This window comes from Protobothrops mucrosquamatus, unplaced genomic scaffold (assembly GCF_001527695.2).
Source record: "Protobothrops mucrosquamatus isolate PMUCROS unplaced genomic scaffold, P.Mucros_1.0 scaffold2489, whole genome shotgun sequence".
In the NCBI taxonomy this organism is placed as follows: domain Eukaryota; kingdom Metazoa; phylum Chordata; class Lepidosauria; order Squamata; family Viperidae; genus Protobothrops; species Protobothrops mucrosquamatus.
The window spans coordinates 17,370-30,903 of record NW_015388556.1 but is presented as its reverse complement, the minus strand read 5'-3'; the positions used below and the strand labels follow the sequence as shown (position 1 = coordinate 30,903).

The 13,534-nt window shown below is 38.2% G+C and overlaps 1 protein-coding gene across 1 annotated transcript; it reads left to right on the top strand.

Annotated features, from left to right (window-relative positions):
* Positions 1-2,053: 2,053 nt before the first annotated feature.
* Positions 2,054-9,190, top strand: LOC114923221 (vomeronasal type-2 receptor 26-like). The gene is made up of 4 exons (XM_029285914.1): positions 2,054-2,824; positions 3,975-4,202; positions 5,898-6,024; positions 8,286-9,190. The coding sequence occupies exons 1-4, from the start codon at positions 2,054-2,056 to the stop codon at positions 9,188-9,190; spliced, it is 2,031 nt and encodes a 676-aa protein (XP_029141747.1).
* Positions 9,191-13,534: the final 4,344 nt, after the last annotated feature.

Below are 13,534 nucleotides of genomic sequence, written 5' to 3'. Positions count from 1 at the left end.
CTTTCTTTCTTCTTTCTTCTTTCTTCTTCTTTCTTCTTTCTTCTCCTTCTCCTTCTCCTTCTCTCCTCCTCCTCCTCCTCTTTTCTTTCTCCCTTCTTTTCTATCTCTACAAATGGATTCCACATCATAGTTTCTGGCAAGCTAGTCCAGTTGTTGACTCAGTTTCATGATCTACTAAATGTTTCTCAATAGTCTTTATACCTGATTCCTATCGCAATGTGAAACTTTTATTGTGGTTGTTATTGTTGCTTCACATAATACATTCATCTTGCCTCAATCCTTAATATTTCACTTATCCCTGAATTATGTTTTCAGAGCTATTTTAAAGTTTTATCAGCATTCTCTGAGTTTCGCATTTGCTGTGAAACAGATCAACTCAAATCCAAGACTCCTGTCTAATGTTACCCTGGGATTTTTCATCTGTGACAACTATTTTGATGCTCAGTTGACTTACCGTTCCACTTTGGAGCTGCTCTTCCGATCAGATCAATTGGTTATCAACTACAGATGTGATATCAAGGAGAATCTCGTTGTGGCCATTGTTGGAGGATTTGGTGCTGATATCTCATTCTTCATGTCAGATATCATAAGCCTTTATAAAATCTCACAGGTAGGATGTATGTATTGATATATATGAAAACCTGTCCATATGGCAAAATTGAAGGGAACATGGAGCAATTATTATTCCCCTTAGTGAGGGGATACACCAGAAATCAAGAATAACAGAATTGGAAGGGACCTTGGAAGTCTTCTAGTCCAACACCCTTCTCATGCAGGAAACCCTATACCATTTCAGACAAACAGCTGTCCAATCTCTTCTTAAAAAACCTCTAGTGTTGGAACACCCACAAGTTCTGACTGGTTAATTGTTCTCAGTGTCAGGAAATTTCTTCTTAGTTCTAAATTGCTTCTCTCCTTGATTAGTTTCCATCCATTGCTTCTTGTCCTGCTTTCAAGTGCTTTGGAGAATAGGTTGACCCACTCTTCTTTGTGGCAACCCCTTAAATATTGTAACATTACTATATGTCACCCTAGTCTTTCTTTTCATTAAACTAGACACATTCCTATCCATCTCAGAAAATGAGATTACAATACATGTTCTTGATAGTTTATTTCCCCAAAAGCAATCTTATTGATTAGGGTACTTGGTGTTATAAATGGGCTCAAGTAGAAGTTAGAATCAACTTCAATGATGCATCAAAAGGAGCTAATCAAAACTGGAGACTGGAATTAAACCATATCTACTGAATCGCATTCCAGAATGTAAGTTTAGAATGTAGGTTAGTGTCTGTTCATCATGAAACCTGTGTCCATCAACCTTTCTCAGCTAAACGTATGGGGTTGTTTATATTAATTGAACAATGAGATAAATATGGCAGTGTTTCATTTATTTATCGTTTAGTGCATAGCAATCACAATGATCAATGTTTTATTTAGATTTGAAAATGGAAGCCCATGAAAGAAAAGAGCTTGGGAAAAATGTATAACTGTATTGTTTAACAAAATATATTTCTCAGGTTGGTAGAGCAGTGGTTCTCAACCTGTGGGTCGGGACCCCATTTGGGGTCGATCGACCAATTCATGGGGGTTGCCAAGCAAGGCTGTCCACCATTTTTTTTGTCCACCATTTTTTGTGTCCGCCATTTTTTTCCCCTTTTTCGGCGGGTGCCTTACCTCCCTTGGGCTGGGCCAGCTGGTGGTCAGCCTGCTCCATCTCTGCTGCTTGCCAGCTACGCCTCGGCCGGCGCAGGAGGCAGAACCACGCATGCGCGGCGCTCCCGGGCAGGGAAAGTCCTCGACTTACGACCGGTTGGGTAGTCCTCGACTTACGACCGGTTTAGTCCTCGACTTATGACCGGTTTAGTCCTCGACTTACGACCGGTTTAGTCCTCAACTTATGACCAGTTGGGGTCGCGGCATCAAAAAGGTTGAGAACCACTGTGGTAGAGGCATTCCAACCATAACCAACCAACTGCACATATTATTTTAGCTCGCTTATGGCTCATTTGCTCCCAAGAAACATGGAACAAAGATGTCTGCCTCTTTTTATCGCATGGCTCCCAATGAAAGCCTTCAGATTGCAGGGATTATTCATTTACTTAACTATTTTGGATGGACCTGGATTGGCCTTTTAATTCTGGATGATGACAGCGGAGACAATTTCCTCCAAGCCCTGGATCCACTTCTTTCTGAGAACAGGATCTGCTCTGCTTTTGTGGAGAGGTTTCCCAAACAATCATTTTTTTTTATGTTTCAAGGTGAGATAGTGCAGTCGATATATATTTATTTGAATGACCTCAAAGTCAACACATTCATCTTCTATGGTGAAAGCATCACAGCAATGCTTCTGTTTCTATTCATGAGATATATGGAGAACATCTGTGGAAAAATGTGGATTTTGACTGCTCAAATGGATTTAATCTTAACAAGTCTTCATCGACCTTCAGATTTGCAAATGTTTGATGGAGCGATATCCTTTGCTATTCACTCCAATGAAATGCCAGGGTTTGATGAATTTCTTTGGGCGTTCAAACCATTACAGATGCAACAAGCTAGAATGTTCAAAGAGTTCTGGGAACAAGGCTTTGATTGTGTCTTTTCAGAGAACAATCAACCAGTGGAAAGTGGTGAAGCATGTACTGGGAGGGAAGAGCCAAAAAACCTTCCTAGGCACTTATTTGAAATGAGTGGCCACAGCTACAGTATCTACAATGCAGTCCAAGCTGTAGGGCATGCTGTTCATGGCATGAACTTACACAGGTCTAAATACAAAAGAGTAGCAGAGAATACAAGGGATGAACTTCAAGAGCAAGACACCTGGAAGGTAATAACTTCTGGCAAGGACACCTTTATTATCAGGAGCAGATCAGTACCATGTAAAGCTCTTCTGAGGCTCTTCCTGTGTATCAAATTGGAAAGGAGAGAATCATGTAACATGTGTTCCATTTTAGTCTCTCTTGTGGAAGCTGATCATTCGGACATGTCATGGTTTAATGATGGGGTTAGGGCTAAGGTTGACTGCAGGTCTTCAGTGTTGAGTGGTTTTGACACAGATGTTGGAATCAGTATCTTTTAAAGCAGCCTCCCCATCCTGTAATACCTTCATCATGTGCCTGGTTGTCATCAGTCTGATGTTGGGGTGTGTGGCAGGATGGATTCTTTGGCATAGGCTGAAGCCATCATGCTTGACACTTTTTAAAGATAAGGCTGAGAAGAACTGTTAAAGGAAGCAATGTGAAACAACCCAACCCATTTCAACCTTGCAAAATCATTGCTTTACACCAGTTTCTAAGAGGCATGAAAGCAAGATGGCCAGTGCTGATCACCAAAATATGAGAAGTATTCTGACGCACTGGAATAAGTACAAAGACCAAAGATAAAACAATGTGGGATTGAAAAATAATTCTTATGCAGTTAAATGAATAAATCACGCTAAACCATGACATGGCTTATTTTGTTTTGGAACCGGGTTTCTCAGACTCCAGGTGTCCATTACAAGCCACCATGATGTCAATATGGAAGCGTGCCACATTTATATGTCTGTTGTTGAAGCCTATAACTGTCACTTGTGCACATGTCATGATTTACTTATAGTCGTCTTTAAAATTGAGTGACAGAAAAATGTGGGACCTCAGTAATGCCACTATCATTTCCTAGAGGGAAATGAAATTTCAGGAAGTCCTGTTATAATCCTGCAAGGCTCAAGGAAGCAAGAATGAAATTACCCAGAATAGTTTCTTTATTGTTGCCGACCTAAGGACAGACATCTTTTCAGAGTAGAGCACAAATTGGCATAAATGTTAGACATACCCTGTGAAGGGCTAGGATGGATCCACCATGGCTCTCTTCCTGCATTCCAAAGATTCCAGGCTTATCTGCCTCTTAGCTCCTTGGGAACTTCCTCTCTGTACCACATTCTACCATAAATCCATTGCTTTGTTTCCTCTTATTTATTTCCTCTCCTTTTTATCTAGCTTCACTTGTTTCTTCAAGGCCTTTCATTCAATAATTCACTTGGGGAAACTGTGTCCATTAACAATCATGGAGAAGTGCTTTTTGGATTTGACATTACAAATTTTGTCATTTTTCCAAATAACTCCTACCATAAAGTCAAAATCGGAAAGATGGATCCCAAAGCACTTGACAGAAATGAATTTGTGATTCATGAAGATTTAATTGTGTGGCCCAAATATTTTAAGAGGGTATGGATTTTGAGATATTTTATTATTTTGGATGACAGATTTGGAGATGAGTTTGACTGTTTTTTCCTATTCTGGGGGAATTATAATTGGCAAATGTGGAAAGATGGGTAATTCTGCGAAGCTTCTGACTTAATTGTAGAAAAGATAGTATTAAAAAAGTGACTCCTAATGTTATGGTTGAGCACTACAAAGCCCATCAACTAGGAAGAGTAGGAAGACTATTGTAAAGCCATAAAGTCAAAATCAGAAAAATGGATCCCAAAGCCCTTGAAGAAAATGAATTTGCAATTCATAAACATTTAATTGTGTGGCCCAAATATTTCAAGCAGGTATAGATTTTGAGTCATTTTATTATTTTGGATGAAAGATTTGGAGATTAAAAAATGAGTTTGGTTATTCAGCCTGCTTTCAGATCCTTTAATCAATTAAATGAACTACTGTATATTCAAAGTATGTCTGCTTTTCCTGATGATGGTGGAATTATAAATGGCAAATAATTTACAGGATTTGTTTGTGGGGGGAGGATGGAGTATTTTGCTATTACTCCTACTCCTAGTAAAAAAATGAAATAAAATTCAGGAATAATTAAATAATATTAAAACATAATTGACAAGAAAATCATAAGGTCGTAAGTCATTTGAGAATCAGTGAGCTGGCAAATTTTGTACAGCCTAACTTGATTGTGCTTGATAGAGCAAAGCCTCCGATTCAGTTGTGTGAATTATAGTGTAAAAAGTGAATAAGTGACTCCTGAAGTTGGGAAAAAAGCATTTGAATGTCCATCAACTAGAAAGAGTAGGAAGAAAATGATAAACTTTAATCAGTGCTCATTTTAGGGCTTTTGATTTGATCTCCGAGCTTGGCGATTCGATTGCCAATATTTCGTCTCCATTCAGAGGGACATCTTCAGTGCACTTTGAATTGTGCTTGTCTGTATTTAAAGCACTGGCTTTAAATACCTTTTTCTGTGATGTAAATTGGTGTGGGTGTTAACCCGAGCTACTAATATTCAAACACATCTCAGTGCTCATTTTAATTGTTTCTGTTTTCTGCTTGTACTAAGCTAAGTATAAAGTCTCACAGCATATATTTTTAAAAAAAACATTTTTCTTTTTTCTTCAGTTTATCCAGAGAGGGGAAAGGTAGAAACAGTTTGGATGTAGCTCTATACATAATTAGAAAGTGTTGGAGATATTACCAGGTGTGGTACTTCATTTCATAGAATGATAGGACTGGTGGGGACCTCAGGGGTCCTCTAGTCCAACACTCTTCTCAAAGTAGGAGACCTTATACCATTTTAGTCAAACGGTTGTCCAATATTTTCTTGAAAACCTCCAGCGATGGATCACCCACAGCTTTAGGAGTCAAGCTATTCCACTGATTGTTCTCATAGTTAGAACATTTCTCCTAATTTCTAGATTGTCACTCTAGTTCCCTTCTCTACATTCCCATAGGATAAACTATCAAGAACCTGCTTGATCTCACACTCATTGCAAAGTTTACCAGGTAATGTCAGGCTAATTAAAATCCCCCAATACTACAGCGGTATTTTTCCTGCACACTTCAGCTAACTGATTAGCAAAAAGGTTATGAACCTTTGATCTCTGATACTCTATTTATGCAGGTAGATTAGAGGATTATTATCCAATATTACTCAAAACTTCAGCTTTGAATTCTATCCTGGTTTATCAACAGGTCTTGCCCCATTCAGTGTGTAATAATCCCTGTCCTCCTGGCTATCAGAAGAAAAAGAAAGAGGGGCAAAAATTTTGCTGCTATGATTGTGATCCATGTTCTGATGGGAAGATCTCAAACACGTTAGGTAAATTATTCTGTTTTATTCTACTCAACTGTACTCTAATCTACCCTACCCTATCTTACCCTACCCTACTCTACCCTACTCTACCCTACCCTATTTTATGCCAATCTACGCTACCCTACCTATCTATTCTACCCTACTGTACTGTACTCTACTCTGTGATGTATTTTTTTGTTTCAGTGCAAAATTGATAATACATTTTATTTATATATGCATCTGATTTGTTTGCTTCATTGATTCCAATTCTCATTCCCACACTAGAAGATTTCACATGGTGATGTACATAAAATTGGCTAATACCACAGTGAACAGCTTTCAAAGAATTCCTAAAATGAACAAAAATAACCTTTGATAGAGGCCTCAGATAGGATTGTGGTCATGTGGACTCTTTCTTCACTGGGATCCCAGAACTCCATATGGTTTATGGAGGAGCTGAGGGAGATGAAACAGGAGAAGAGATATATGAAGCATTGCTGGCACTCAACAAAAGAAAAACTTGAGCAAACATGGGTTAGGGATTATATTAAGGCCTACCTTACGATGCTAAGAGCAGGGAAAGTCCAATCCTTCTTTGCCCCTACTGCATCTACAGATTGTTGCACCAGCCCTGTTTGATGACACAGGTTCTCCTGCATAATGAGAGCACAAAAAAGAGGTGTGTAGAGGAAATTGTGCAAGTTTTTGTCTGAGGAAATTTTTCAGATTTGTTCTGTATTGGACATTGGCCTTGTCGTAGTGTCCAGAAAAAATTCCTGGGAAAAATTCTTGCCTGGTTATTTGGCTTTTATATAGAGAGAGAATCTGAAGGACTGTGAGCTTGGCCACATGCTCTCTAGAACCATAGCCATCTTGGCTTCTTAAGATGCCCCAGGGGTAGTGGGTTCTGGTTGTTCTTAATTCTTCTTTGAAAGAGGGAGTTGTTCCTTGACTTCTTCAAGAGGCCTTGGTTCACTCCCTTTTGAAGAAGCCTCATTGAATCTCACTATATTGGACAATTGTCATCAAGTAACTCACCTCCAGAATGGTGCAAAAGACCAGAGTATGGAATGGAAATGGCATTGGTTGTGTTTTTTGAAGACCTCTAATGCATGCGGGATGGGAGTAATACATCCATCCTTGCCTACTTGACCTCTGGGCAGTTATTTATACCACTGACCATGGTAACTTTCTGATGTCCTTGGGCAGAAGAAATCCTACCCTCAGCCCTTACTATGTTGGATGCCACAGCATTCAGTGCTTTCTTCTCATCTTTTAAACCTTTTGATATTCCTAAAGGATCTCAAGACCTGGTTATTTTATCAGGCCTGCAATCAGAGGCTTTTCAGATGATTTTATTGTTGAGGTGGCCATTTTTATCATTTAGGGCTCCTATCTTTAGATTTTAAGAAATGTATGAATATGAATGTAAAGGTTTAATATCTGTGGTTATTTACATTGTTGTTTTATATCATTGTGGTGAGCTATCCAGTCATTTTGGTGGGATGGGCTGCTATGTAAATTTGATAAATAACTAAAATAAGTAGATAGCTGATAGCTAGCTAGCTAGCTAGCTAGCTAGATGGATAGATGGATTGATGGATAGATGGATAGATGGATGGAGGGATAGATAGATGGATGGAGGGATAGATGGATGGATAGATGGATAGATGGATAGATAGATGGATAGATGGATAGATAGATAGATCCTGTACATATATCTGTGACCATAGATGTAAAGCAAGTTTGACCATGTGATCCCTTGTTTTTTATATCTATGTAATATATGTGACACTTGTTAAAAATGTGCAGGGCTTTAGTCACAAATTTAAAAATGGGCAAGGCTTGAGTCACAGAGCTGTATCCACTATCTTGTTCTTTTGGAAAATGTGTGAACACTCCCACTCATATTCATCCATGCGTAAGACTTGGACAACCAAAACCTGAAGGGATGGGTCTTTAGGAAGCTTGTGGAATATATCCAATGTGGTGGTTCCTGACTGGGATATCCCTAACAGAAAAGATTCCCATCTCAATAAATTACCTTTACAGTAAATATCATGTAATGATCTCATTGAGTGCTTTTAAAACTTAGCCACTTTAAGATATGTGGAAATTGACTCCCAAAATTCCCCAGCCAGAATTCTGAGAATTGAAGTTCAGACTTCTTAAAGTGGCCAAGTATGAAAAACACTGAATTAATCCAACATAAAAGATATATTTCACTTGGTGCTACATCAGTCATGATTATTAGATTCCATGATTCATGGCCTCTTTCTTACTTGCAGACATGATTGCCTGTTCTGAATGTCCAGAAGATCAATATCCAAGTAAGGACAATGTTCAATGCATCCTCAAAACCATAACATTTCTAACTTATGAAGAACCTTTGGGGATCAGTTTAGTGGTAGTTGCTTTTTTATTTTCAGTCATTACTATGTTCATACTTGGAATATTTATTAAGTATAAGGACACCCCTATTGTTAAAGCTAACAACAAGGACCTCACCTACACTCTCCTCATCTCCCTTCTGCTGTGCTTCCTCTGCTCTTTTCTTTTCCTTGGAAAACCTCTCAAAATGATTTGCTTCCTCCAACAATCTACATTTGGCATTATTTTCTCTGTGGCCATTTCTTCTGTGTTGGCCAAAACTATCATGGTTATAGCTGCATTCATGGCTACCAAACCAGGTTCCAGCATGAGAAAATGGTTGGGCAAAAGAATGTCCATTTTAATTATCTTTTTCTGCTCCTTCATTCAAGTAGACATTTGTCTGGCATGGATGATCACTTCTCCACCCTTTCCAGAACTTAACATGCGATCAATGACTGAAGAGATCATAGCAGAATGTAATGAAGGATCTGTTGTGATGTTTTATCTTGTCTTGGGCTATATGGGGTTTCTGTCTCTGGTCAGCTTCATGGTGGCTTTTTTAGCTAGGAACCTGCCAGACACATTCAATGAAGCCAAGTTCATCACTTTTAGCATGCTGGTATTTTGCAGTGTTTGGTTGTCTTTTGTTCCAACGTATTTGAGCACCAAAGGAAAGTATATGGTAGCTGTGGAGATCTTTTCCATCTTAGCTTCTAGTGCTGGTTTATTGGGATGCATCTTTTTCCCCAAATGCTACATTATTTTGTTGAGGCCTGACCTTAACAGCAAAGAGCAACTTGTAAAAAGAAAGGATTTCTGATCATTAAATCATTGCTATATGTTTTTCTGTTGTGAAATGGAATTAATAATCCTGTTCTAAGTATAAAAACTTTGTCTTTACTGACTTTACCAATTTTGTATATCCTTGGCACGTATAACAGTGTGTCAAATTCTTATAAATGGAATTGGACAATAAAACCTTTCACTGTTTCATGACTTACTCTACTTTTAATAATACTTCAATTTTTGATTATTTAGCTGATCTTTTTAATGAAGAGAATAATTAAGTTTTTAAAAGAGATCTGCTGTTTGCTAATCATTAACAATGATCTAATATTTGGATAATACGGTCTGGATCTTATTATCATCAAGTAGCAATGGGGGGAAAAACCCTGTTTCCTGCTGTAAATCATTGAACTAAAAGGATGTCAGAATATCTCAGCAATTAGAAATGTATTTGTTTTTTCCAAAGACTTCTTTATTCCCATGTTCTCTTTCATTATTTTTTAACTTTCTGAGTTTGAAAAAGACAGATCTTCTTTAAAATCTTAGTTTTACATTTCTCTTCTCTTTGACATCTGGAAGAATGATTTCATATACTTACTCTAGTTTTTATTAAAGAACATTTTAAAAGAATAAAAATATAGCAATTCTGGGTGGGGATTAAAGGAGTTTGATATAGATATTGATTGATTGATTGATAGAGTATAGATTTAAAAAATAGAGTAGAAATGTATTTTTTGGAATAATATTTATGTTGTTAGAAAGGATAGTTATTTGGTAATGAAAGAAGACTAAGAGAGATTTTTGAAAAAAGAAGAAATGACATTAATAAATTATTACTGACTATGTTAAGGAAAAAGGGAATGGAGAGACACCTGAAGTGTTAATAACATTTTTATTGTAGCGAAACAGAATATGCTAATTGAAAATAATAAAGCTTAATATAGAATTTGGATTCATATAGATGAAATGTTATTGATGATTGTTTTGATTGACTTAACTGTATTGAAATACATTAATTTGAATATAATATACTATTTGAGGGAATAGAGAGGGAGTTTTTAATGATCTAATTTGAATTACAAATGTATGATTTTGCTCTTGGATAATTGATTACCCTGTCATCACGTTGTTTCCTAAGCACTTGTTTGTAAAAAGAAAAAAACAATAAAACTTGTTTTTAAAAAAAAGAATAAAAATGTGCAGGGCACACTAGAAGAATGTCCTAGAAATTAAAGTTAATTAACTACAGTAAATGAAAGAAAAAAAAAGAAGTGGCTTCTGAAGGATAGTTTCAAGTACATTTAAGTTGCAAGGATAATATAAGAGTCGTGGTGGTGCAGTGGTTAGAATGAAATACTGCAGGCTACTTCTGCCGACTGCCGGCTGCCAGCAGTTCGGCAATTTGAGTCTCACCAGTTCAAGGTTGACTCAGCCTTCCATCCTTCCAAGGTCGGTAAACTGAGGACCCGGTTTGTTGGGAGCAATATGCTGAGTCTGTTAACTGCTTAGAGAGGGCTGTAAAGCACTGTGGTATATAAGTCTAAGTGCTATTGCTATAATGCTAAAATTGATGAATGTGCTGAATGAAGGGACTTACAACCTATGCTTGATGTTGCGGCAATTGCAGCACCCTGGGGGGTCATGCAATGGAGAGTCAGGTGCTTGGCAGCCTTCCTACCCTTAACAACCACAGGGGCAGTTTTGATTATCCCCACCCCACATTTTGGTACTTCCATCTGGCTTCATTGTACCAGCTGACATTCAGTATATTACAGAATAACAGTAATATACTGTTGGAGTATATTGGTTGGAGGTCTTCTAGTCCAACTCCTTGCTTAAGCAGAAGACCCTATACCATTCCAGGCAACTGGTTATCTAGTCTCTTCCTAAAAGCCTCCAGCGATGGAGCACCCACAATTTCTGAAGGCAAGCTGGATAAAAGGATAAAAAAATGTTATAAAGAAGTGGCTTCTGAAATGCTTAAAAGAAGTTTGAAGTAAATGTAACAATATACATTTCTCTATATATAGTTACAATATAAAGGTAGTCCTTAACTTATGACCATTTTTTCACTCTGTCATGGAAAAACCCAATGAAAGAAACAAGAGACAGCAACACAAAGCAATACTTTACTTTAGGATTCAGAGGTTTATTTCAGTAATAATTTGGAACATAAGCAAACATCATAACATCACTTACATTAGCAACCTATTGCAATGAAGTTCAATGGCATAGCAGATCCAGCAAGGACGGCTATTGGCCAATGGCCAATCAATCAGCTCTGGTCCCAACTTCTTATGCCCTTTCCCATCCTAAAACCGCAGACAAATGGTCAGCAATCTTGCACTTTCTGCAGACTTTCTGCTGATCATAACTTTCCTCATACCTATGTACTGTACATCTGAACTCGCACCCATCAACTACTTTCAGTTTACCATTTCTCACAATTCCAGTCCTTATGTTCTAAATATATTTGAAACAAGCAAGCTTAGCAAAATCATATTGAGTAAAGTACAGTTGCAGTTTAGATTACAAATAGTTCCCTTGGACTGCAAAATGGAACATAGCACAGACTTTGGTTCAATACTTTTTCCATGAGGCCTGATCTAGTTCAGCTGGGCCTAAGTCTTGCATAGAAGAACAATAGCCAATATTTTCATGTTCCACACTCTGTTCAAAGTTATAATGGTGGTGAAAAAAAGGAACTTATGACCCATGCATTATGATGTGGCCTTTGCAGCAACTCTCCCTTGAAGTTTGTTTGGATGTCACATGATCAAAATTCAGAATTTTAATAATAATAATAATAATAATAATAATAATAATAATAATAATAATGATGATGATGATGATGATGATGATGATGATGATGATGATGATGATGATGATGATGATGATGATGATGATAAAGTTGGAAGGGACCTTGGAGGTCATCTAATCCAACCCCCTGCTCAGGCAGGAAACCCTATACCATTTCGGACAAATGGCTGTCCAGTTTCTTCTTAAAAACTTCCAGTGTTGGAGCATTCACCACTTCTGGAGGCAGGTTGTTCCATTGGTTAATTGTTCTAACTGTCAGGAAGTTTCTCCTTAGTTCTAGGTTGCTTCTCTCCTTGATGAGTTTCCATCCATTGCTTCTTGTCCTGCCTTCAGGCGCTTTGGAAAATAGCTTGACTCCCTCTTCTTTGTGGCCGCCCCTGAGATATTGGAATACTGCTATCATGTCCTCTCTTGTCCTTCTCTTTGTTAAACTAGACATACCCAATTCCAGCAACCGTTCTTCATATGTTTTAGCCTCCAGTCCCCTAATCATCTTTGTTGCTCTTCTCTGTACTCTTTCTAGAGTCTCAACATCTTTTTTACATCGTGGTGACCAAAATTGGATGCAATATTCCAAGTGTGGCCTTACCAAGGCATTGTAAAGTGGTATTAATACTTCACGTGATCTTGATTCTATCCCTAGCACTGTGTTGGCTTTTTTGGCAGCTGCAGCACACTGCTGGCTCACATTTAAATGATTGTTCACTAGGACTCGAAGATCCCTCTCACAGTTACTACTATTGAGCAAAGTACCCCTATACTATACCTATACATTTGGTTTTTCTTGCCTAAATGTAGAACCTTACTTTTTTCACCATTGAATTTCATTTTGTTAGATAGCACCCAGTGTTCAAGTCTGTCCAGGTCCTCCTGTATCTTAAGCCTGTCTTCTGGAGTGTTGGCTATTCCTGCCAGCTTGGTGTCATCTGCAAATTTGATGAGCTCCCCATCTATCCCCTCATCCAGATCATTGATGAAGATGTTGAAGAGCACTGGGCCCAGAACAGAGCCCTGGGACACCCCACTACACACTTCCCTCCATGACACCCTGCCTGCACTTAATGATCACATGGGTGCTTCAAATTAACCCCCACACATATCTGCCTTCAATATGCCCCCCCCCCTTTGGCCCTCCCTTTTGGTTGTGCAGTCCTGGATGACCTTTGCTATCTTCTTGTTTTTGCTGTTGACCAGGAACCTCTGACCTGGGCTTCAGCTATAGAAAGAATAAACAGTCCTCTTACAATGAGCTTCTGGGTGAGGATGAGTTTCAAATTCCAAAATGGAGGTTATACAAAGACCTTCTGAGCAGAGTGTGGCTGGGCTTCACATTTAAAAACAGAAAAAAAGTTTAATGCAGACTGTTTGCAATGACGTTCTTGGTGGGGTCAAGACCCAGACCCAGACCAAGAAAGACAATATTTCAGTAAAGAATATTTTATTCTTATCTGGGGTCAATAGATAATCTTGGAAATTGTAAATGTCTATGGAGATTCTTAGTCATTCAGGTCATGTTTGTCCTGAAGGTGCTTTTTTAGAAGGCAACTTGAAGTTGTTT

Bases quoted from the DNA above. Each gene is read 5' to 3' on its own strand.
- LOC114923221 (XM_029285914.1), top strand. From the start codon at position 2,054: ATGGCTCCCAATGAAAGCCTTCAGATTGCAGGGATTATTCATTTACTT. The intron at 2,825-3,974 runs GTAATAACTTCT...CTTTTTATCTAG, and splicing joins AAGAGCAAGACACCTGGAAG to CTTCACTTGTTTCTTCAAGG. The intron at 6,025-8,285 runs GTAAATTATTCT...TCTTACTTGCAG, and splicing joins GAAGATCTCAAACACGTTAG to ACATGATTGCCTGTTCTGAA.